Here is a 23,117-nt window from a genome sequence, read left to right as displayed (position 1 = left end):
ACGTCAGCGCAGGAAACATTGGCCTTTGCAAGACTGCACTCTGGATGGTTTGATTTTTCCAGGTCAGACCGCCCGGAAAACCTCATCACCAACAACGTGCTTGTGGTAACCACCTTCCCCACACCTGTGTGGGAACAGGAAGCAAGGAGGCTGAGGGAGGGACCCAGAACAGACACCAGGGTAGAGGTGGAGGGTAGGGTTAGGGGGTGGGCCAGAAGGGGTGAGGCGAGGACAGGACTTTGCAGTAAGACTTCCTGGCTTCCTACTAAGTGGTCACCTGGGCTGCAGGGCTTGGAAGGGCCTCAAGGGCACTTGGAGAGAGAGGGGAGGCTGAGGCTCTGCTGAGAGGAGTTCTGAGGGAGCTTTTGGGGAATTTTAGGCTGATGGTGCTTAGTCATGTGTAATGAGTTCATAGTTATTAGCCCCGAAGGTGGCGACGAAGACTGGCAGGCCAGGCCAGTAGGCTCAGGCTGCGAAAATTCAGGTAATAAACCTCAGAGGGCCTTTCCAGTGTGGCATGCTTCCAAGCTGGGAGCCCTGAGATAGAGTCAGGGATCAACCAGCTCCTCCCCTCTCCCAAAACACAGCAAGCTCACAGAGCTCTGCAGTGGACAGGGATGGGTGGTGAGTGATGATTAGAAACTTTCTACTCAAAGCAAAGCTCCCAACCAGCAATACAGCCCTGACCTGGGAGCCAAGCTAGGCCCTGTCTGTGGTGAGTCAGGCCACTGGAGTTTAGAACTGAAGTGAGCACCCACCCTCGGGGTCCTACGAGTGTCTGTTTGATGGGCTAGTATTACTTTTTCAAATACCCTGAAAAGAGCCACACCTGTGGCAGCTGTCTTTCATGAGGTGATGGAACCCAGTGGCATGCTGTGAATATAGCAGTTCTACAAGAGAGGACAGTGGGTTGTGGGCTCCAGCTAGTAGGCGGTACAGAGAGAACGCAGCAGACTCCCTTGGCAGGGCAGTCAACTGGACGGCAGTCAGATGTTTCAGTGGCTAAAATGTTTAGGCTTTGTTTCTCTGACCCAGTCCATCATCCTGTGGACTGGCAGGTTGCATAATATTATTTGGGAGCAGTTATAATAGAATGCCTCCTCCAGGTTGAGTCTGCAGAGAAAGAGAAGAAAGGACTGGGCCTGAGGGCTGGGGGGCTTTCAGAGATGTCAAAAGTTTGGCAAATGTAGGAGGCTGGGAGGTTGGGTGGAGACGGGGCTTTCCTGGCTGCTCCGGGACCAGAGGTAGGGTGAGAGGTCTCTGCATCCGGTTCCACTTCTGGTTCTGGGTGCAGTGGATTTGGGATAGTGGGACTCCGGGGGTGAGGTTGAGGGGACCTCAGCTTCCCATGCAGAGTCCCCTGTCCACAATGTGGTCTGCCCCAGGCCCGAGAGCTGTCGCGCCTGGATGTCCATGTCGTCAGCACGGCTGTGGCTGCAGGTGAGACCTGCTCAGGACAAGGTCTGGCCTCTGCTTGGAATGTGGGGGGTGGACGGGGGTGGCTGGGGAACCTGCACAGCAGGAGGTTGCCCACACAGCACACGGGCAACGGAGCTCCTCTGGGCATTAGAGTCCCGCTGAACTGGGGGAAGGCATGTCACAGGTGGTGGGAGTCCCATGGGGGTTGTGGGCAGAGCTCTTTCCAGAATGCTGTCTGCCATGGTCCAGCCACTCGTTCTCCCCACATCTTGGGCAGTACTGGATCCTAGCTGGGGTTCTGGGCTTTTGTTTCCTTGTGCTAGTCTGCCCTCTCTCTCCCTAGATCAGGATGAGCTGGAGCTGGTGCTGAAGGGCTCTTATGAGGACACGCAGACAACTGCCCTGGGCACAGCCTCTGCCTTCTGCTTCCACTACATGGCAGCCCAAGAGGCCGAGCTGAGTGGGTGCCTGAAGGTAGGTCTTGGCTCTGGAGCTACCTGCCAGCCCCAGCCTTGAGTCAGCTCCAGCTGCTGCAGGCCTCTCTCTGGCCATCCCCCTGCCAAGGTCAGGCCCCTGTGGCCTTATTGGCCTCCCCCAGTTAGGCACTATGCCCTTGGCACACAAGGAGGATGGCCAAGGGCCTAGGTTGGGCATGGGGCCTGTGCCATGTCAGTCTTTGTTTAAAGTCTGTAACGACTCCTCCAACAATGCTCTAAGAATAAAATCCCATGTCTGTGTCCACAGGCCCTACATAACCTGACCCCTACACACCTCTGCTGACTCATTTTCTTCCATGTGTCCCTCATTCATGATGCTCCAGCCATGATTGTCTCTTCTTGCTTTTCCAGCACCCCAAGTGCTTTCCTGTCCCCCTGTCTCTTTCCAAGGCTGCCTACTCCTCTTCTTCCTCCTCTTCCTGCTCTGTTAGATCTCAGCTCAAATGGCACCTCTCCAGAGGTCCTCTTTGATCCTCCCATCTTAAGTAGACTTCATAGAGCCCTTTGGTTACTTTGCCACATCACACTGCTTATTTCCTTTACAATACTTACTAACATCAGTTTGTTACCTGTTCTTTTGTAGATTCATGCATATGAATCAGTTAGAATAATAAATAACTCTTAGTCATTGATACATTAAAAAATATAAGCTATTATAATTATTATTAATTGAATAATAATTGAAGTATAGTTGCTTTACAATATTGTGCTAGTTTCAGATATACAGCAAAATAATTCAGTTAGCTGTTATTTGTGTAATTATTATAACCACAATAATTATAAATATTGTAATTTTTTTATTATCAGAGGGGGGCTTATATCTGTCTGGATCACTGTCTAGATACACAGTGAGGATTTGTTGAGTAAATGAATGAGTGAACAAAAGTTTTCTTCCAGAGCTCTATAAGCAGTGGCTGGAACTCAGGCAACACAGCTGGGCACCTCACTGTGCCCCTGAGGTCCTTGGCCATGGGGAAGGAGGTGACCATTGATGTTCCTGCTACAAACGTAAGTGACCTCAGCTAGATGGGAAGTGTCAGCGAGAACAAAGATGGGGGAGCCGCAGGCCCCCAGGGGATACCCACACTCCCCTCAGGGTCTAGGACATCCTGAGTAGGGTCTCTCGCTCTGATTTCAGGCCCCAGGAGTGAAGCTGCAGCTCAAGGCTGAGAGCTGGTAAGGGCCATTCATATCTGTGGAAGCCAGGGGCAGTCACAGGGGTCGGGGAGAGTGGTATAAAGAACAGTCTTGGGCGTTGGCAGCAGGGAGTTTATTCGGCAGTCATTGTGGGCCTCACCAACCAGTGGCTGAGCTATGCAGGTGCCCCCTGACCCTTGACTCCTATACTGCCCCAGCACCGAGGAGCTGGCCGTACATCTGGGCTTTGATCTGTGTGCGGAGGAAAGAGCCTTCCTGAGCAGGAGGAAGCAGGTGGTGGCCAAGGCCCTGAAGCAGGCCCTGCAGCTGGATAGAGACCTGCAGGAAGATGAGGTTTGTGGGGGCAGGGGGACGTGGGTGCAGATACCTTGCACTGGCCCTAAGGGACTTCCTGACTGCTATGCCCTCTCCAGATACTTGAGTCGCAGAGGCTGGGGGATGGGCATGTGGGGGAGAGATATTGGGCGTGGGGAAGCTCTCTTTGGGGACACTCTCTTTGGGGACCTGTCCAGGGCTGAGAGCTGTTACTTGCTGGGGAGAAGCAGGTGCTGGCTCTAATCCTGAACCCTTTAGGCCCTGCCCACTAGGTCCCATCCCTGGGAGCAGGGGGACACTCCACCCCTGTCCTTGTTAAGCTAACCTGTGTCTGTGTGCAACCCAGGTCCCTGTTGTAGGCATCATGGCCACAGGAGGAGGCGCCCGGGCCATGACCTCTCTCTATGGCCACCTGTTGGCCCTGCAGAAGCTGGGCCTTCTGGACTGTGTGACCTACTTCAGTGGCATCTCAGGCTCTACATGGTGAGGGCCCTGGGGACTTGGAAGAGCAGAGATGATCAGGCTCCAGGGGGAAATGGAGAAGACATCGATGGGACCCTTTTTGTGGGGAAGCCAAGTGGTATGGGCTGATGGATGCCAAATGGCTTTCTCTAAAGGGAAGAAATAGACAATCAGAGGTCCTGCCATGAGTCAGGCAGGACTCATGTCACCCGTTCCATGCTACTGAATAGGCATAGGTTGGCTGATCTGGAAAGAGCTGGCTTTGAGTTTCTGCAACACTACTTACTGACTAAGTGACTCTGAGCAACTTATTTCCTCTGATTCTCAGTTGACTCATCTCCAAAATGGGGGTAATAACAGCACATACACCATAGGATTAGAGTGGGACAGCCCAAGTGAAGCACTTAACATATCTGACACATATCAGGAACTCCAAATTGGTAGCTCTTTTTTCTTTAACGGTTGTCACCTCATTGTATCCTCACAACACTCTCTGCGGTAGTCTCCCTTATTGTCCCTATTGTTGTTCAGTCGCTCAGTCGCGTCCGACTATTTGGACCCCATCAACTGCAGCACGCCAGGCTCCCTGTCCTTCACTATTTCCTGGAGTTTGCTCAAACTCATGTCCATTGAGTCCGTGATGCCATCCAACCATCCCATCCTCTGTTGTCTCCTCCTCCTGCCTTCAATCTTTACCAGCATCAGGGTCTTTTCTAATGAGTCGGCTCTTTGAGCCAGGTGGCCAAGGTATTGGGACTTCATCTTCAACATCAGTCCTTCCAATGAATATTCAGCGTTGATTTCCTTTAGGACTGACTGGTTTGATCTCCTTGCTGTCCAAGGGACTCTCAAGAGTCTTCTCCAGCACCACATTTTGAAGGCATCAATTCTTTGGCTCTCAGCCTTTTTTATCATGCAGCTCTCACAACCCTATAGTATAGATGAGAAAATGTAGGTCACAAGATGTTATTTTACCTAAAGGTAGCATTGCCTCCTGATACCCCACTCTGCCTATGATGAAGTGAGACTTCTCACTGTTGGAGATTTATTCCTTTGAGTCTTATTGAAATGTGACTTTAAGGAGTAAAAGATGAGTAAACTCCTCAGAGGAGTTTAGGTGACAAGCAGTGTCTTAAAGGGCTTCAGGACAGACATATAGAGATGGGAGTAGGGCCTATAGCTGTGTTATACAATACAGTAACCACCAGCTACATGTGGTTGCTGATAACATGAAATGTGGCTTGTTCAAATTGAGGTGCGTTATAAAATGTGCAACGAATTTTGAAAAACAGTTTGAAAAATTATAAATTTATATTAATTTAAATATTGACTACATGCTGTAATGATAATGTTTAGATACTGAATTAAATGAAATATACTGTTAAAATTAATTCTTTCAGTCTCTTTTAACTTTTTGAAAATGTGGTCATTAGGAAAATGTAAATTACATATGTGGCTCACACTCTATATTGGACAGTGCCAACCAAGGATAGAAAACCCTGAGACAGCTCCCAGACAGGCAGGGTTTGGTGGCAGGAACCACATGCTGGGAGAAGTCAGAGAATGGAAACTGGAGTTGCAGCAACCATGCTGAGCCTTGGTCTCCTACTGTAACGTTCCTTTGTTTTCTCAGGACAATGGCCCATCTGTATGGGGACCCAGAGTGGTCGCAGAAGGACCTCAAGGGACCCATCAGTCATGTCCGGGAGCACCTGGCCAAGAGTAAGCTGGAGGCCTTCTCTCCTGAGCGCCTGGCGAGCTACCAGCGGGAGCTGGCGCAGCGGGCTGAGCAGGGCCACACCACGACTTTCGTGGACCTGTGGGGTCTGGTGCTGGAGTTCATGCTGCACGGTCAGGTAGCGCACCTGTGCGTGTGAGGCGGAGGGTGTGAACACTGGTGGGGCGGGGGTAGCCCTGCAGCTAGCTGAGGCCCATGTGCCTTTCCTGTCGGGAACGAAAGGCCAGTACCTTGTTCAAGGATATGGGAAGAGCCATACCTCTGTACCTCAGTGTCTGCCCACTCTGGAATGCTGACTTTTTGAGTCAGGTTATTCTTCAATTAATTACCCATGAAATAGAAATTTCTGGATCTCCCAAGAGCTCGGGACCAGTTAACGCCAAAGTCAGTTAAGCATTGTGTTTGAGTCAGCGAGATTTTTGGAACAGCTTTTTATTTATACTGTAACATAAAATGTATTCTTCACTTCATGGTAGTGTTAAAAGCATAGACTGTGGAGCCAGATTTCCTGGATTCTAATTCTAGGGCCTCTTACTAGCTATGTGTCCTTAGGCAAGTTACTTAACCTCTCTTTGCCTCAGTCTTCTCATATGTACAATGAGAATGAAAATAGTACTTACCTCACAGGGTTGTTCTGAGCACTGCTGGTGCCTTGGCACAGGGTAAGCATCAAGTGTCAGCAAATCTATTTCTTTACTGTGATCCTAACACCATTAAGACAAAACTGAGCATATAAATTTTTTTTACACCTTACTTCTTTAAAAAAGGAAAAAAAAAAAGCTTAGTAAGTCAACTTCTGGATCTTACATTAAGTGATACAATGATGAAAATCAGGATTGTTTTCTTTTTTTTTCCACAAAAAAATTGTGAAATTGTTTTTTGTTGTTTCACCCCTTATAGTTCCTCTTAATGCTTTTGAAGTGACTAAAACACAAAAAGTATTTTAATATGAGTAACAAAAAAGTACTATCAAATATACTAGCAGAGGAAAGATTCTTACCTTTCTTATCTTTGGATATCAGGCATTTGACCAAAAATGATTATCATGTAAAGGACCAAAAAGTGAATGTTTTAAATTTTTTCTTTTAATTTTGTTCTTGTTGGCAAGCAAAATGCTATTCGGAAATTACCAACCATTCTTATTTTTTATTAGGTAAAAATATTTATTATAAAATCCTAATAAGTGTTTTTTACAATAATTTTCAGACCTAAGAAAATACATAAAGCATAAAGAATAATATAAGGAATATGCAGGATCTCACTAATCAGCCTAAGACATGAAATGTTACAGAAAGAGCCAAAGCTCCCTGTCCCCTCCAGCCCCATTTTCCTCCAACCCCCAGAGTTAACCACCATCCCGAATTTATTATCACATACATATCTGTAACCTGTATACTTTATATTATACATAACATAATATCTTACAAACCTTTCTACTTTCTTAGATCACCTTTATTGCATATACTTTTATTAAAATATATATATCCTTAAGGAAAATGTAATATTAATTGCACAATGGTTTTATGTAAGTCTCCTTGTGCCCATGTGTTCAAGATTCTCTAAGCCTTGAAGATACATACACAGTAGTGGAATTGTTAGGTCATTGGGTAGTGTATCTTCAACTTTCCTAAGCTATTGCCAAATTGTCCTCCAAAGGGGTTGTGTTAATTCACACTCTCACTACCAGTGTATTATAGTTTCTTTTTCTCTACATGCTCTTCTCACTTTTAAATGTTTGTCTATTTTATGGGCATGAAAGGAAATTTTATTGTACCTTTCCATTTCTTTGATTTTTAATGAGGCAACATTTTCAAGTATATTTGTCATTGGGGCTTGCTCTTACATTGATTATCTACTCAAATCCTTTTCTAGTTAATTCACCTTTTAAATATTATATTATAGGAATTCCTTATAAATTCAGGATATTAATCATTATCAGTTCTAATAGACTTTGATGCATGGTTTCAATATAGTCCAATGTATCATTCTTTTCCTTTATGGTTTGTACTTTTAGAGTTTCCTTGAGAAATCTTTTCCTCCCCTAAAGTTATGAAATATCTTTCTGTATATTCTTACATGAGTTTTATATCTTTCTTTTTCACAGTTAGGGCTTTAATCTACCCAGAATTTATCTTCAGGTATTATATGAGTAGGAATTCAATTTTATTTTTTTCCACATGGATAGCAGACTTCCCCAATATCACTTATTATCCCCACTGATGTACATTGCTACTTCTGTCATGTGTCAGCATGAATCTACAGCAACTCATACATTCGTGGGACTTTTCCTGAGCACTTTATTCCATTCTAATGGGGCTCGATCTTGATCCTGGTGCCCATCCTGCACTGGTTTAGTAACTACCTTTGTGATTAATCTCAGTTTCTGATTGGGCAAATTTATCCCCACCTTGGATCTCAGAATTTTCTTGGCTACTTTTGGTGCTTTGCCCTTCTACATACATAATAGAATCAGCCAGCCCAGTCTCATGATATATATTGTTGGGATTTTTGTTGAAATGGCATGGAATTTATAAAATCAACATAATTACTTGAAACATTTTTACTTTATTACTATATCCTATGTATTCTTTGGCTCTACTGTTTAAGTTCATGTTTGGTTTTGAGGGTGCAGTGTTTTATTAACTGACTTTTCTGCCTGGTGGCAACAATTAATTACTATAGGTAGGGAAAGCTTGTTTTAACAGCTCACTTTTTGAGGTATTAGAAAGTGCATTTTGATCCTAGGCTATAAAGAAGACATATTTAATTACCATTTGATCCTCCAGTAATGACTTAATGCATGGTTTTATGTAGTTTGTAGTCATTTTGAAAAGGACAAACTTAATTAGTCTTTTTTATTATTGCTCACAAGAATAAAAATCCTTGTGGTATTATTGAATGACAGCACATCCCTTAGAATGAGCACCCATGCAGTTTTAAAAATCTTGTCCCAATATAAATGTTTTTCGAATATTTTTTTTTTTCCTTAGTCATCATGCTTTAGCTCTTAAAGCTTACCTTGATTATGAGCTTTTTAAAATAATTCTTTTTTTATTATTTTATTTGTATTTATTTATTTTAATTTGTGACTGCACTGGGTCTTCATTGCTTTGTGCAGATTTTCTCTAGGTGTGCCGAGGGAGGCTACTCTTTGTTGCAGTGTACGGGCTTCTCATTGCAATGGCTTCTCTTATTGTGGAGCACATGCTCTAGATGTGGGGGCTTCAGTAGTTGCGGTACACAGGTTCAGTAATTTCGGCCCCAGAGCTCATGGGCTTCAGTCAGAGGGCTGTGGGGATAGGGAAGCACATGGGGTGTGCTGAGGCTTTGTCATCGGTGGAAGAGCAGGACTGCTCGTTGATTGGGCTGGGCTAGATACACACCTGGCTCATCATCAGAATCCCCTGGGAAGATTTACAAAAGCCAAATTCCTAAGTGGCTTCTGCTGATTCTCAGAAGAGACCCAGTAATCTGTATTTCTCACACATTTTGAGTAAATCTGATGATAGAGGTTGATACAGCCGGGTGGGAACCGCTTAGGTCTAGCTACTGAGTGGGACAACCTTCAGCCTTACAGCTCTGAGAGCCTGAGAGAGATGGTGCATTCATGGTACACGTACCAATCCACAAGAAACAGCCCAGGGCCTGTGGCGGCAGGATCCTTCCCCAGGTGGGGCTCCAGGCAGCCACCACCAGAACCCTTACCGAGGCTTGAGATGAGCCACATTTGCATCACGGTCCAGGATAGAAGGAGACCCTTCTGTTCCACTAGAATTCAGTGAGGCTCATTGGAGGCTTCCCCAAAAGGCAAGCCACAATCCTTGCCAGAGTTGTACTGGAGGGAAAACTAGAAATAGAAGGCAAGGATAAAGAGTGGGGTACAGCTTATACTGTGCAAAACAGGGACAGAGGAGATGAGGGGAGGTGAGGATGTCAGAAGAGTGTTTGGGAGGTGCTAAAGGTTGAACTGTGTCCAGTTTTACCTAGAAGGGACAGCCCCTGGCAAAGCTAACTATGCACACTAAAGGGGGATTCCTGAGTCCTTTCCAGAAAGCTGTGTGTGGGGGTGTGTGTGTGTGGGTGTGGGTGTGAGAGAGAGACAGAGGATCCATGGTCCCTCCACCCTCTAACTCATGAAGATGGGCCCACTGGCACCATAGGATGCAGGGGTGGCTGTCACTGTTGACACTGTGGTCCTTGTGAACGGCAGTCTGCAGATATGCAGCTCACAACCTGCAAGGCCCTACATGGCAACCCTGCATGTGGGGCTGGTCAAACACAGGAGCAGGAGTGGGAATTGCATCATGTGCCCACCGAGACCCCCAGGCTCTTCCCCCCAGCCTGTACCCCAACCCTGTCGCCAGGGTACTGCCAACCTCACTTTGGCCCTCATGCCTGCATCCCAGGTGGTGGATCAGAAGCTGTCAGGACAGAGAGCTGCGCTGGAGCGGGGCCAGAACCCTCTGCCTCTCTTCTTGAGCCTGAGTGTCAAACAGAACGATCTGCAGACACTGGACTTCAAGGGTACCATTCTCAGTCCTGTTCATTGCGTCCTCCAACACACACACAGACACACACACACACAGACACACACACACACAGACACACACACACACACTCATGATGCACAGGTGGCCCACCTCCTGGAAGGACGGTGGTGTGGATGGGCTGATGGGCCAAGCAGCAGGGCTCTCCGTCTGGGGCAAGGGCTGTGGTGGTTGAGGATGTAGACAAAAGGCTGAGTAGGGAAGGGGTCAGCACAAGAGTCAGTCAGGCTGGCATGAGGCTGAGGCCTACTGGGGGGCTGTGTCTTTGGCCCTTGTCAGATCTGCCCCTCCTTCCAAGCCCACTGTCCTCTCATTCCTGCCTCTCCCTTCTGCCCCCTCAGAGTGGGTCGAGTTCTCCCCCTACGAGGTCGGGTTCCTGAAGTATGGAGCCTTTGTCCCTCCTGAGCTCTTCGGCTCTGAGTTCTTCATGGGGCGGCTAATGAAGAGGCTCCCTGAGTCCCGGATCTGCTTTCTGGAAGGTGAGGGGTTGTCACTCTGAAGGCCCCGGATGTCCCTTGGCAAGGCCTCTCTGATCGTGACCCCTGTGCCCAGTCCTGGGCAGAGCCCCTAGTGAGGGTGGATATTGAGTTGTGGGGAAGGGCCTTGTGGGGGCAGCCTGCTCCCCCTCTCCTTCTCCTTCTCCTTCTCCATCTCCATCAAGGGTGGGGACCACTGGGGGCAGAGTGCTGAGGCTGACTCTCTTGGGGGTTTGGCCTGCAGGTATCTGGAGCAACATTTTCTCCCTGAACTTGCTGGACGCCTGGTACGACTTCACCAGCTCTGGTGATGCCTGGAGGCAGCACATCCAGGACAAGATCAGGGACCTGGGTAAGGAGCCTGGAGTGAAGCTGCTTCCCCTTCTGATGCTGCAGGGTAGGGATGGGAGCACAGTCGGGATAAGGCAGGGCCAGGCATTTCCAAGTCCCTCACTGGACCAACGTCTGTTTCTCTGGACTCAGAGGTGCCCCCTGCCTCCTCGGGGACCTCCTCATGGCCAGAGACCTTGTGGATGCAGCCTGGAACAGCACTGGCCCAGATGTTTAAAGGCTTCTTGACCAGCCGACCACTCTATCAGCACAGCTCCAACTTCCTCCGGGGCCTCCAGATGCATAAGGACTACTGTGCCCAGAAAGCCTTCACCACCTGGGCAGGTAAGGGCCAATGCCATGTGTCTCCAGGTAACAAGGTTTGGCTCCTGGGTGGAGATGGACATGGCTGGGGCTGCCAGAGGTCTTGGGGAGGTCCCAGCATCCACCTCTGAGGTGTGGCTTAGAGAAGGTCTTGCCAAAGGCTCGGATGACATGCATTCAGGGACTGACACAGAGGTAAGAAGGAGATGTGGAGGCAAGCAGGATGAAGCAGGAGAGTGGTTGGTCTGTGTCTGAGTGGCTGCCCCTGACTATTGCTGCCTCCCCCATCAGACTGCCAGCCAGACTCCTCTCCCAACCAGCTGACCCCGCAGGAGCCTCAGCTCTGCCTGGTGGATGCCGGCTACTTCATCAACACCAGCTGTCCTGCCATGTTCCGGCCAGGCCGCAGGCTGGACCTCATAATCTCCTTCGACTACTCTCTATCCTCGCCCTTTGAGGTACTGCTGGTTGTCCCATGGGAAACCCAGACCCTCTCTCCAGCCAGGCCACACTCCAGGGGAGAGCAAAGGGCCACTGACCCAGACTTTCTATGTTGCCAAGGAGAGGGAGAAGTGACAGGCTCTGACTCACAGGCTCCTGCCAGGGTTGGGAAGGGCTGTGGAGGAGTTGGGGCCCTGGGCTCCCAGGAACGGTAGACAGGGGGTGTGGGTGGGAGGAAACTCATCATGCCTGCCCCAAGAGGAAGTGCTGGACAGAGGTGAGAGGAAAGCCTGGCCTGTCTGCATCCATCCCCCTGGGGCCTCCCCGGGGACTCTGGGGAAGGAGGTGGGTAGGCCCAAGAGACAGAAGTGGGTCCTTTACAGGGGCTTACTTGAGGCTCTGAGAGTGAATAAGCCAGAACAGCAATCCCAAATGGGGGTGGGGGTGCTAGGACTGTACCCCACCTAAATATTCTGACTAAACAATACTGCAGACCGCCTGGACCATTCGCCTCCCTCTGAGGCACCACTTAGCTTGACTGGGCCATGAGGAGGACAAAACCAGGTTGCCCGGAGCAGTCCGTTTGGACTGGAGCTGTACTGGCATTTTCTAGAGTGCTGACATAGGATGACCCGGAAGTAGTCGGTGCTCCCTCTGGGTGCCCCCGCCCCACCAGGTGCTGCAGCAGACGGAACTGGACTTCCGGGCCCGGGGGCTGCCGTTTCCCCGCGTGGAGCCCAGCCCCAAGGACCGACGCCAGCCCCGGGAGTGCCATCTCTTCTCAGACCCCGCCTGCCCCGACGCGCCTGTCGTGCTGCACTTCCCACTGGTCAACGCCTCCTTCAAGGACCACTCAGCCCCCGGTGAGGCAGCCCCACCGCCCCTTACTAAGAGCCTGGCAGTCTGCTCCGCACAGGCACTGAGCTGGGCTCTCCCGTGCCCCTGTGGTCAGCAGAGGGAGGAGAGTCTTAAGCTTGTCCGACCCGGCATGGGACATGGCAGAACCCTGGCCTGTGGCGCATGCCCAGATCCCTGCAAAGTCACTGGGCTGCGCATCTCTTTGTCATGACCCCAGGCTCCGCTGGCCTCCCCTAGCCTGATGCCGCTCACTACAGCTGGGCTCTGCTCCCTACTCTGTGGGCCGGGGGGGAGGGGCGGGAGCGGAAAGTGGGATCCCCACCCTGTCACCTCCATAAGTGCTACCAGTTGAAGGATTTTCTAATGGCCCCCCAGGTTGGACAGCTAGGAGAGAGAGACCCCAGTCCTCTCTCTTCCCCTAAACCTGCCTGGGCTCACAGTTGGCCTCCCTATTATTCTGCTGCAGCCCATTCTGGGGTTCTTTCTGAGGAAACTGGGTCTCTACTCCAGGGTGCCTGAAATCTGAACTCTCATCACAGTCTCTGTAACTCTTGCCTCCCACCAACTGGTCAGAGTTTTATGACCTTTTGATGGGAATGTCAAATTCTGCCTTTGTACATATTTTTGGCTTTCTATTAACAGTTCTTGCCGTAATTCTGAAACTTCCAACTTTACTCTTTTTTAAAAACATTTTCTATTTATTTGGCTATGCCAGGTCTCAGTTGTGGCTTGTGGAACCTAGTTCTCTGACCAGGGATCAACTCCATGCCCCCAGCATTAGGAGCAAGGAATCTTAGCCGCTGGAAGCCAAGGAAGTCCCCCAGCTTTACTCTTTTCGTTTTTTTTTTTATAATTTTTATTTATTTTTGACTGTGCTGGGTCTTCATTGCTGCACAGGCTTTTCTCTAGTTGTGGCCAACGGGAGCTGCTACTCTCTAGTTGCAGTGCTCGGGCCTCTCATTGCAGTGGTTTCTTTTGTTTTGAAGCATGGGCCTTTCAGTAGTTGTGGTACATGGGCTTAGTTACTCAAAAGCATGTGGAATCTTCCCTGACCAGGAATCGAACCCATGTCCACTACATTAGCAGGCAGATTCTTTACCACTGAGCCAGGAGGGAAGCCCCAGCTTTACTCTTAATGTGCTCAGTCTGTATCTTGGAATTCTCTTTCTTTCTCAACAAAGACTGTTTCTTGCAAAGCAAAAACTCTTAGGTTTTCAGATGTTTGTTTCCATCATGAATTCTAAGAAACCATTCACTAACCTAATGGACTTTATCTGCTGCTTCCGCCTTATCCCTGAGGCTGAGGTGGGTACCAGGAGGTGGCTGCGAGGAAGTATGGGGAGCAGCGCACGCTTCATATCTCCACATAGCGTCCTGCCAGTCACAGTTAGAGTTCTGGGCAGAGGACACAGAGCTGGGAGGAAAGCATGGAGCCCCTTCAGTGGGGAGCAGCTCAGCCCTGTGCCCAGCCGCCAAGAACAGTCCTGCCAGCTGTGGAGGCCCCGGTGCCCCCGTCCCTGTGCCTAACCCCCTCCCACCCCCGGGCAGGTGTCCAGCGTGGCCCCGCAGAACTCTCGGCCGGCCAGATAGATCTCACTGGAGTCTCCTCGCCCTATTCCATGTTCAACATGACCTACAAGGAGGAAGACTTCGACCGCCTGGTGCAGCTCTGTGACTACAATGTACGGAGCAGCCAGGACACCATCCTGCAGGCCTTGAGGACCGTTCTGAAGAACCGGGCCCCAGAGGCCAGGCCTCCAAGGGTGCAGACTTGAGACTTCTCAGGGGCCCCGGGTTTTGAGGGCCTCACTGACCCCTCCAGGGCCCAGGGGCTCAGCCCACCTACAGTGGGCACAGCCCTTGTGGGGCTGAAGTTCCCGGGTTCTCCCGGGCCTGCGTCCCACCCAGAGCTCTCCCTCACCTTCAGAGCTGGTTTGAGAGGACCTGAAAACAAACTCCTCACCAGGCCAGTGTGAAAACAGCTGGTCCAACCAGACATTCACATGCAGTCCTTCTCATGCCTGAACAACATGAATTTGCAGTATAAGCTGGAGGTACTAGACGGGCAGGGCAAGGGCCTGCCTCAGAGGTGGCTCTAGGTATCAGGAGTCACAGTCCATCCTGACAGGCTTCTCTTACTGCCTTTGTTCCTCCTTGTCCTCCTCAGTTTCTGCTATTTCAGAGCACCATTATTGAGATACGATCCACATGCCATATAATTCATTCATCTGAAGTATGCATGCAATGGCTTTTACTATATACTGGGTTGGCCAAAAAGTTCATTCAAATTTTTCTATAACATCTTATGGAAAACCTCAAACATTTTGGCCACCCCAATATTAAGAAACTGCAATCAATTTGAGAACATTTTCATTAACCCCAAAGAAACCCATTACCCCTTAACTGTCAACCTCAAACCACCCCCACTCTAGCCCTAGGCAACCCCTAACCTGTTCTCTGTTTCTTTAGATTTGCTTAAACACTTCATATAAATGGAATCATACAGTATGTGTGGAATCATACAATATAAATGGAATCATACAATATGAATCATACAGTCACACATATGTGGCCTTTTGTGTCAGTTTTCTTTCAGCATAATATTTTCAAGATTTGTCCATGTTGTAGCAGGTGTCAGAACTTCATCCCTTGTTTCAAGAGAACAGCATTGAAACATGTATATTATCTAGGGTGAAACAGATCACCAGCCCAGGTTGGGTGCATGAGACAAGTGCTCGGGCCTGGTGCACTGGGAAGACCCAGAGGGATCGGGTGGAGAGGGAGGGGGGAGGGGGGACTGGGATGGGGAATACATGTAAATCCATGGCTAATTCATTTCAATGTATGACAAAAACTACTGTAATGATGTAAAGTAATTAGCCTCCAACTAATAAAAATAAATGGGAAAAAAAAAAAAAAAAAGAACTTCATCCCTTTTGCGGTTGTATAATACTCCATTGTGTAGGTATATCACACTTTATTCATGGGTTGATGGACATTTGGATTGTTTCTTCTTTTTTTGGTTATTATAAATAATGCTGCTGTGAACATTCATATACAGATTTTTTGTGTGGACCATGTTTTTAATTCTCCTGCATATATACCTGGGAGTGAAGTTGGGTCATATGGTAATTTTCTGCTTAATCTTTTGAGGAACTGCCAGACCATTTTCCAAAGTAGCTGCACCATTTTGCATTCCTGTCAGCATTGTATGAGGGTTCTGCTTTCTCCACACCTTTGCCAACTCTTGTCATTGTCTGTCTTTTATTTATTATTATAACTATCTTAGTGAGTGTCAAGTGGTATCTTGTATGCATTTTTGTAATGTCAATGTTAAGTTTTTCACATACTTTTTGGCCTTTTGTGTATCTTCTTTAGAGAAATATCTATTTGGAGATTTTTCCCATTTTAATTGGATTATTTGTCTCTTTGTTGTACTGGAAAAATTCTTTATGTGTTCTCTCATTTGATGTAGGAGTTGCAAAGTTTTTCTCCCTGTCCGTGGGTTGTCTTTTCACTTTCTTGAAGCTATCCTCTGAAGCACAGAAGTTTTGGATTTTGGTGATTCCCAGTTTATCTTTATTTTCTTTTACTGCTTGTGCTTTTGGTGTCATATTTAAAAAGCCATTGCCTAATCCAAGGTCATGAAGATTTACATCTATGTTTTCTTCTAATGGTTTTATAGTTTTAGGGTTAGGTCTTTGATCCATTTTGAATTAATATTTGTATATGTGTGAAGTCGTAGTTCAATTTCCATTCCTTTGCATATCCAGTGGATATCCAATTCTTCCAAAACCATTTGTTGGGAAGGCTGTTCTTTTCCCATTGTATTGTCTTGACACCGTTGTTGAAAATAAATTAGCTATAAATGTGAGGGTCTATTTCTGGATTCTGATTTTACTTCATGGATCTGTTTGTCTGTCTTTATGCTGATATCATACTGCCTTGATTACCGTAGTTTTGTAGCAAGTCTTTTATGAGTCCTATAACTTGGTTCTTCCTTTTCAAGATTGTACTGGTTATTCAGGGTCCCTTGAATTTCTATATGAATATTAGGATTAGCTTGTCAATTTGTGCAAAGCAAATGGCTGACATTTTAATGGAAGGGAAGGAGACTGCTTTTACAAAGAGGAAAAGGAAGGTGGGAAGGCTTAAGTAAGCAGAGTCCATGACTTTTCATTGGCTAAGTCTTTTCCAGAAAAGAGTCTTTCTTCTTCCTGTTGGGCTCTGCTATTACTGGAGAGTCTGAAAGCTCCCTTGTCTGGCCTCCTGACTCTGAGGTTTCTGTTTATCAATATTTTACACTGTAAATCACCTGACACAAGCCCAAATCCTACAATAAAGCCCTCCTGCTTCCCACTTACTGAGACACTCCATGGTTCCCCGTAGAGTGTGATCTCATTGGTTGCAACAAGTACCAATAAAGTCAAATGTGTTCAACTACAGTGATGTTCCTGGGGGTCTTTGATTGGTGGGCATCTACCAGAGTTAAGCAACTTGCTCAGATCACTAAACTCAGAAGTGGCAAAGCCAGAGGTGAAACTCTGGGCTTTAAAATCAATGCCAGGCTCATAACAGCCACACCACCCTGCATCTTTAGGCACTTATTTTGGAACTTTCTCTGTTATTGTGAAGGATTAACTTGGCCTAAATGGATGTGAGAGTAGGACCATAAAGAAGGCTGAGCATTGAAGGATTGATGCTTTCAAACTGTGGCACTGGAGAAGACTTTTGAGAGTCCCTTGGACAGCAAGGAAATCAAACAAGTCAAGCCTAAAAGAAATCAGCCCTGAACATTCATTGGAAAGACTGAAGCTGAAGCTCCAGTACTTTGGCCACCTGCTTTGAAGAGCCGACTCCTTGGAAAAGACCCTGATGCTGGGAGAGATTGAAGGCAGGAGGAGAAGGAGGCAACAGAGGATGAGATGGTTGGATGGCATCACCAACTCTATGGACAGGAATTTGAGCAAACTCTGGGAAATGGTGAAGGACAGGGAAGCCTGGCATGCTACAGTCCATGGGGTCACAAAGAGTCAGATATGACTAAGTGACTGAACAGCAAAAGAAGGGTCTGGCCCCTGGAATGACCTGCCTGATGGGAGGCTTTGTTTGTCTGGGTGCTTCAACTGCTGAACATCCTTGAAGTGTGATTTGTGATGAGGCCTCTGGAACAGGTTAATATCAGTTCCAACCTCCAGAGGAAGTGAGGCTAAAGGTCCCAGAGGGCTTGGAGACTAAAGGTCAGCCATGTGGTCAGTAAGTGATGGAGCCCCAGCAAACACTGACACCAAAGCCTCAAGCCCCCTGGTTGGGAGTACTCTGGGCATATTGTTACACACTGTCCAGGAGGACGTAATGCTGTTTGTGTCTCCATGGAGAGGGGACAGTGGGAAGTTCCTGTTTAGCCCCTCGCAGTCTCTGACCTGTGATCTCTCTCTCTGGCTGGTTTCAATTTGTATCCTTTTACTATTAAAAAAAAAAAAAGAAAGAAAACAGTGTAGAGCTTTCCTGGGTTCTATGAGTGGTCTTAGCAAACTATCAAACCTGCGGGTGGTCCTGGGAACCCTCGAATTTGTAGCCAGCTGGTCTAAAGTGAGGGTGGCTCTGGGGATCCCTGAACGTGCCGCTGGTGTCTAATGTGAGGGCAGTCTTGGGGGCGGGCTGCTCCCTGAGACTACATAGTGGGGTCAGCGCCTCTCCAAGTAGGGTCACAAGGCCTAGCAGTCTGGAGGAATGTGTCCCCAACCTTGCAGTCTGGCTGATTCAGGACCTATGCTCTGGAGAGTGAGGAGAGACACAAAGAAAGAAAAAATGTTGACATTCTACCACAAATTGGCACTTGCCAAGGGCATTTGTGGGCTTCCCAGGCGTTGCTAGTGGTAAAGAATCCACCTAAGGGATGTGGGTTCAATTCCTTGCTCAGGAAGATGCCCTGGAGGAGGGCACAGTAATCCACTCCAGTATTCACCTGGAGAATCCCAAGGACAAAGGAGCCTGGCAGGCTACAGTCCATAGGGTCGCACAGAGTCAGACACAACGGAAGCAACTTAGCACATATGCATGCAAGGGCATTTGTGCTTATTTCACATGCTAGCAAGGTAATGCTCAAAATCCTTAAAGCTAGGCTTCAACAGTACGTGAACCAAGAGCTTCCAGATGTACAAACTGGATTAGAAAAGGCAGAGGTACCAGAAATCAAATTTGACATCCATTGGATTATAGACAAAGCAAGGGAATTCCAGAAAAACATGTACTTCTGCTTTATTGACTGTGCTAAAGTCTTTGTGTGTGTCACAACAAACTGTGGAAAATTCTTAAAGAGATGGGAGTACCAGACCACCTTACCTCCCTCCTGTGAAACCTGTACGCAGGTCAAGAAGCAACAGTTAGAACCAGACATGGAACAATGGACTGGTTCAAAATTGGGAAAGGAGAATGTCAAGGCTGTATATTGTCACCTAGCTTGTTTAACTTCTATGAAGAGTACATCATGCAAAATTCTGGACTGGGTGAATCACAAGCTGGAATCAAGATTTCTGGGAGAAATATCAACAGATATGCACATGATGGCAGGAAGCAAAGAGGAACTAAAGAGCTTCTTGATGAGGGTGAAAGATGAAGAGTGAAAAGGCTGACTTAAAACTCAGCATTCAAAAAACTAAGATCATGGCATCCAGTCCCATCACTTCATGGTAAATGGATGGGGAAAAAGTGGAAACAGTGGCAGATTTTATTTTCTTGGGCTCCAAAATCACTGCAGACTGTGACTGCAGCTATGAAATTAAAAGATGCTGGCTTCTTGAAAGGAAAGCTACAATAAACCTAGACAGAGTATTAAAAAACAGAGACATTACTTTGCCAACAAAGGTCCCTATAGTCAAACTTATGTTTTTTCCAATAGTCATGTACGAATGTGAGAGTTGGACCATAAAGAAGACTGAACGTCAAAGAAGTGATGCTTTTGAATTGTGGTGCTGGAGAAGACTCTTGAGACTCCCTTGGACAGCAAGGAGATTAAACCAGTTAATCCTAAAGGAAATCAACCCTGAATATTCATTAGAAGGACTGATGCTAAAGCTGAAGCTCCAATACTTTGGCCACCTGATGCAAAGAGCTGACTCATTGGAAAAGACCATAATGCTGGGAAAGATTGAGGACAGGAGGAGAAAGAGGTGACAGAGGATGAGATGTTTGGATGGCATCACTGACTCAGTGTACATGAGTTTGAGCAAACTCCAGGAGATGGTGAAGGACAGGGAAACCTGGCGTGCTGCCGTCCATGGGGTCGCAAGAGTCGGACATGACTTAGCGACTGAACAACAACCACAAAGGGCATTTGCCATCTGCCTCTGTGAAGATTGAATCCTGTGCTGCTGAAGTTATTGACCTTCAACATGCCCTGAAGGGAGTCCAGGGAGACTGAGGATGAGGCACTCTGTGCTCCAGGGAAACTGGTGGAACAGGTCTTTAGATGGCTAGATATTTTCAGGAATGGATTTCCTGATGCCAATCCTTGTATCTCTTCATACCTGGAAAAGTACTAAATTCCTTCATGGTGACATCAGCTCCTCATGACTAGCAGAAAGCCTTTTGTAAGACACATGCTTGCTTTCATAAACTCCCCCTTCAGGTGGTTCTAGTGGTAAAGAACCCACCTGCCTGTGTAAGAGACACAGGTTCAATCCCTGGGTTGGGAAGATCCCCTGGAGTATGAAATGGCAACCCACTTCACTATTCTTGTCTGGAGAAACCCAAGGACAGAGGAGCCTGGTGACCCACAGTCCATAGTGTCTTGAAGAGTTGGACACAATTGAAGTGACTTAGCACAGCACAGCACACACTCCTTCACCAAAATCATTCATAGTGACCTCCCCCCACAACTTTGAAGCAGTCTCTCAGAGCTATCTGAGGTGCTGTTTCCCTGGCTGCAGCACTCATCTTGCCCTAAATAAAACTTAACTCACAACTCTCACATTGTGCATCTTTTTAAAGTTGCTTTCAATAAACACAAAGAAAGCCAAGAAGTACCACAGTCCTTAGAATGGGCTGAGCTGAGGCTCAGGGCCTTACCTGATGCAGGAGAGTGTGTTTGTGAGTATATTAGCCTGTTTCACCTCCCCCAGCAGCTAGTCAGAGTGAGAGAGGTGAAACTCTAACCCCAGACCCCTTGACTACCCAGACTCCCCATCAGCCCCACTCTATCTGGGTTTTCCCTAAGTTGTGTCAGACTCTTTTGCGACCCCATGGTCTGTAGCCTGCCAGGCTGCTCTATCCATGGGATTTCCCAGGGAAGAAAACTGGAGTGGGTTGCCATTTCCTTCTCCAGGTCATCTTTCCAACTTGGGAATCAAAACCTGCATCTCCAGCATTGCATGCGAATTCGATACCACTGAGCCACCTGGGAAGTTCCTATTGGTGCTTACTGATTGTTGATTAGCTCATGTGTCACCAACCAGGAAGCCTAAAGAATGTCTCAGCCTCTTAGTGAATCTCGAACAGCTGTGTCTGTGGTGCAACTTGGGCCCAACCTGCCCACGATTGTGAAGGGAAGTCAACTCGCTTGGGGACTGACGCGGTTCCTGTGACTCAGGAATTTCAGTGTAAAAAGGGGGAGTCCCTAGCAAAGCAGGAAAGGCTTGTCATCTTCCCTAACACCTCGTCTGCAGCAGTTAGCAAGGACAGAAGAGAGGCTGACCTGATGCTACACAGGTGCAGAAAGATGGAGTAACACCCACATGTTAAGTTAAGAATCACTCTTAACTTTTGGGTGTATTAAGCCATCCTCAAGTTCAGCATGACCCAGTCAAATCTCAGGCTTCTGCCGATCACAAAAACAACAGGTCCCCTCATGGGAACAGGGGGCTGGGGGGAAGCAGGAGTGCATGTCCCTTCCTCTTGGGCAGAGAGGGAGATGTGAGAAGAGGAGCTGGAAGCACTTGCCTTCCAGCAGAGAGCCCCAGGAGGGGCACAAGCTCTTCTCCAGCCCCAGCCCTCCTCAGGGAGGGGTCTGGTGGAGTGAACCTGGAGTGGAGTCCTGCACAGTGAGGCTTATACCGCAAGCATACCTTGAGATGATTATTGAACTTGCTTAAGTCTGTTCTCTCACCGCAGAAAAAAGACAACAATAACCACTTCACAGCCTTGCTATAAGGATTACACAGAATACTATACGTGTTGAGGTTGACATATTATCTGACACATAGAAGGCACTTGAGAAATGGTAGTTGATATCTTAAACTTTCATTATTATTTTGAATATGGACCTGTATCCTTATTGTGAGATGCAGATGGAACACTTCTGTTTACACAAATGATCATTGTTTATTTTATGTAATGCTTTGAAAAGCCTGTTGAGTCTATGAGCCATGGTTGCAGTTCAGAAAGCTACCACCAGAGGACGGTGTTGCCAAGCGATTGTTGCCAGGACATAGAGAAGCGAGGAAAGGCGGACCCCAAGTGCACAGGGCATCCTTATCTTTGTGTAAACCTTTCCACAAAATGTGCTTTTAAGCTCAACCTTGAGTATTAATTAGTAACCAGCATTTACACATATATTCAAAGAAAGACAATTCAGGGAAAAATTCAAAGATATACATGCCTATGTAAAGCCTCTAAGGTGGATAAACAAATTTTGGTATATTCATGCAATGGAACGCTATACAACTATGAAATGAATGCTTTGTGTCTACATGCAACAATGTGGATAGATTTCATAAACATAATATTGAGTATAAGAAACTAGGCATAAAGGAATGATAATGAATGACAGCATTTATATTAAGTTCCCAAATTGATCAAATTAATTGTATTAGAAATCAAGACAGTTTTACCTTTTCAGGGTGGGGGTGGTCAGGAGAGTGGTGATTGGAAGGAAGCATAAGGTAGATTTCAAGGGTATTGGCAGTGTTCTGTCTCCTGATCAAGGCATTCGTTCTATGGGTGATGTTCAATAGTGAAAATTCATTGGACTGCACACTTAAAATTCATGCACTTTCTGAACGTATGTTAAGGGCAAATTGGGAGTTTATTTTAAAATGCTGGGGATACCAGCATCTGCATGGTGGACTGTAAGAGTCTTCAATTTGTTCTCAGCAAGTGAAATTTCCCATCATTCTTCTCTGCCTGGTAGACTCATGTGAGAGCGTGTGACCAGTACTGGTTTATTACAATATGTCATCTCCTTGGCACTGGGGGTGGCCCAGGGGCGGAAACTGACTTCAAACAGGCCAATCAGAGACCTTCCCCAGGATAAAGGTGCCTGGTAAATGGACGTCCCTGGCTATCCGGTGCACTTCCACTACAGGGGGAGGGGGTTTGAGCCCTGGTTGGAGAACTAAGATCCCACATGCCACTCAGCCAGAAAGAAAAAAAACAGTGTGCAGGGGGCCTGGGTTCAATCTGGTGGGGAACTAAGACCCCACATGCCATGCGGTGCAGCCAAAAAATTAAAAATAAATAAATAATGGCAATGCCTTAAAAAAAAAAAAAGAAAAAAAAAAAAAAAAACAGTGAGAAAACACTCTTGATGGGCTGGCGAAGCTTGGGCTGCTAA

General features: G+C 47.3%; 1 protein-coding gene across 3 annotated transcripts in view; it reads left to right on the top strand.

Moving 5' to 3' along the window:
• Positions 1-23,117, top strand: part of PLA2G4D (phospholipase A2 group IVD) — a 56,046-nt gene that overhangs the window by 6,655 nt on the left and 26,274 nt on the right. For 2 of the 3 annotated variants that reach the window (XR_011488228.1, XR_011488227.1), the window contains exon 1: positions 12,483-12,570. Coding sequence is in view for 1 of the 3 variants with exons in the window: in XM_020906811.2 (XP_020762470.2) it covers positions 63-105; positions 1,386-1,440; positions 1,763-1,893; positions 2,814-2,924; positions 3,055-3,092; positions 3,272-3,407; positions 3,736-3,872; positions 5,485-5,707; positions 9,996-10,113; positions 10,478-10,615; positions 10,857-10,978; positions 11,098-11,287; positions 11,558-11,724; positions 12,384-12,570; positions 14,114-14,340 (2,023 nt within the window). In the remaining 2 variants the exon portion in view is untranslated. Of the gene's footprint in view, positions 1-62; positions 106-1,385; positions 1,441-1,762; positions 1,894-2,813; positions 2,925-3,054; positions 3,093-3,271; positions 3,408-3,735; positions 3,873-5,484; positions 5,708-9,995; positions 10,114-10,477; positions 10,616-10,856; positions 10,979-11,097; positions 11,288-11,557; positions 11,725-12,383; positions 12,571-14,113; positions 17,011-23,117 lie in introns of those variants that run through there. The other variant, XM_020906811.2, reaches the window with a different exon arrangement.

The sequence above is a fragment of the Odocoileus virginianus genome, chromosome 6 (genome assembly GCF_023699985.2).
Source record: "Odocoileus virginianus isolate 20LAN1187 ecotype Illinois chromosome 6, Ovbor_1.2, whole genome shotgun sequence".
NCBI lineage: Eukaryota > Metazoa > Chordata > Mammalia > Artiodactyla > Cervidae > Odocoileus > Odocoileus virginianus.
The sequence above is the reverse complement of the archived record's forward strand: the minus strand, read 5'-3'. Positions and strand labels throughout refer to the sequence as shown.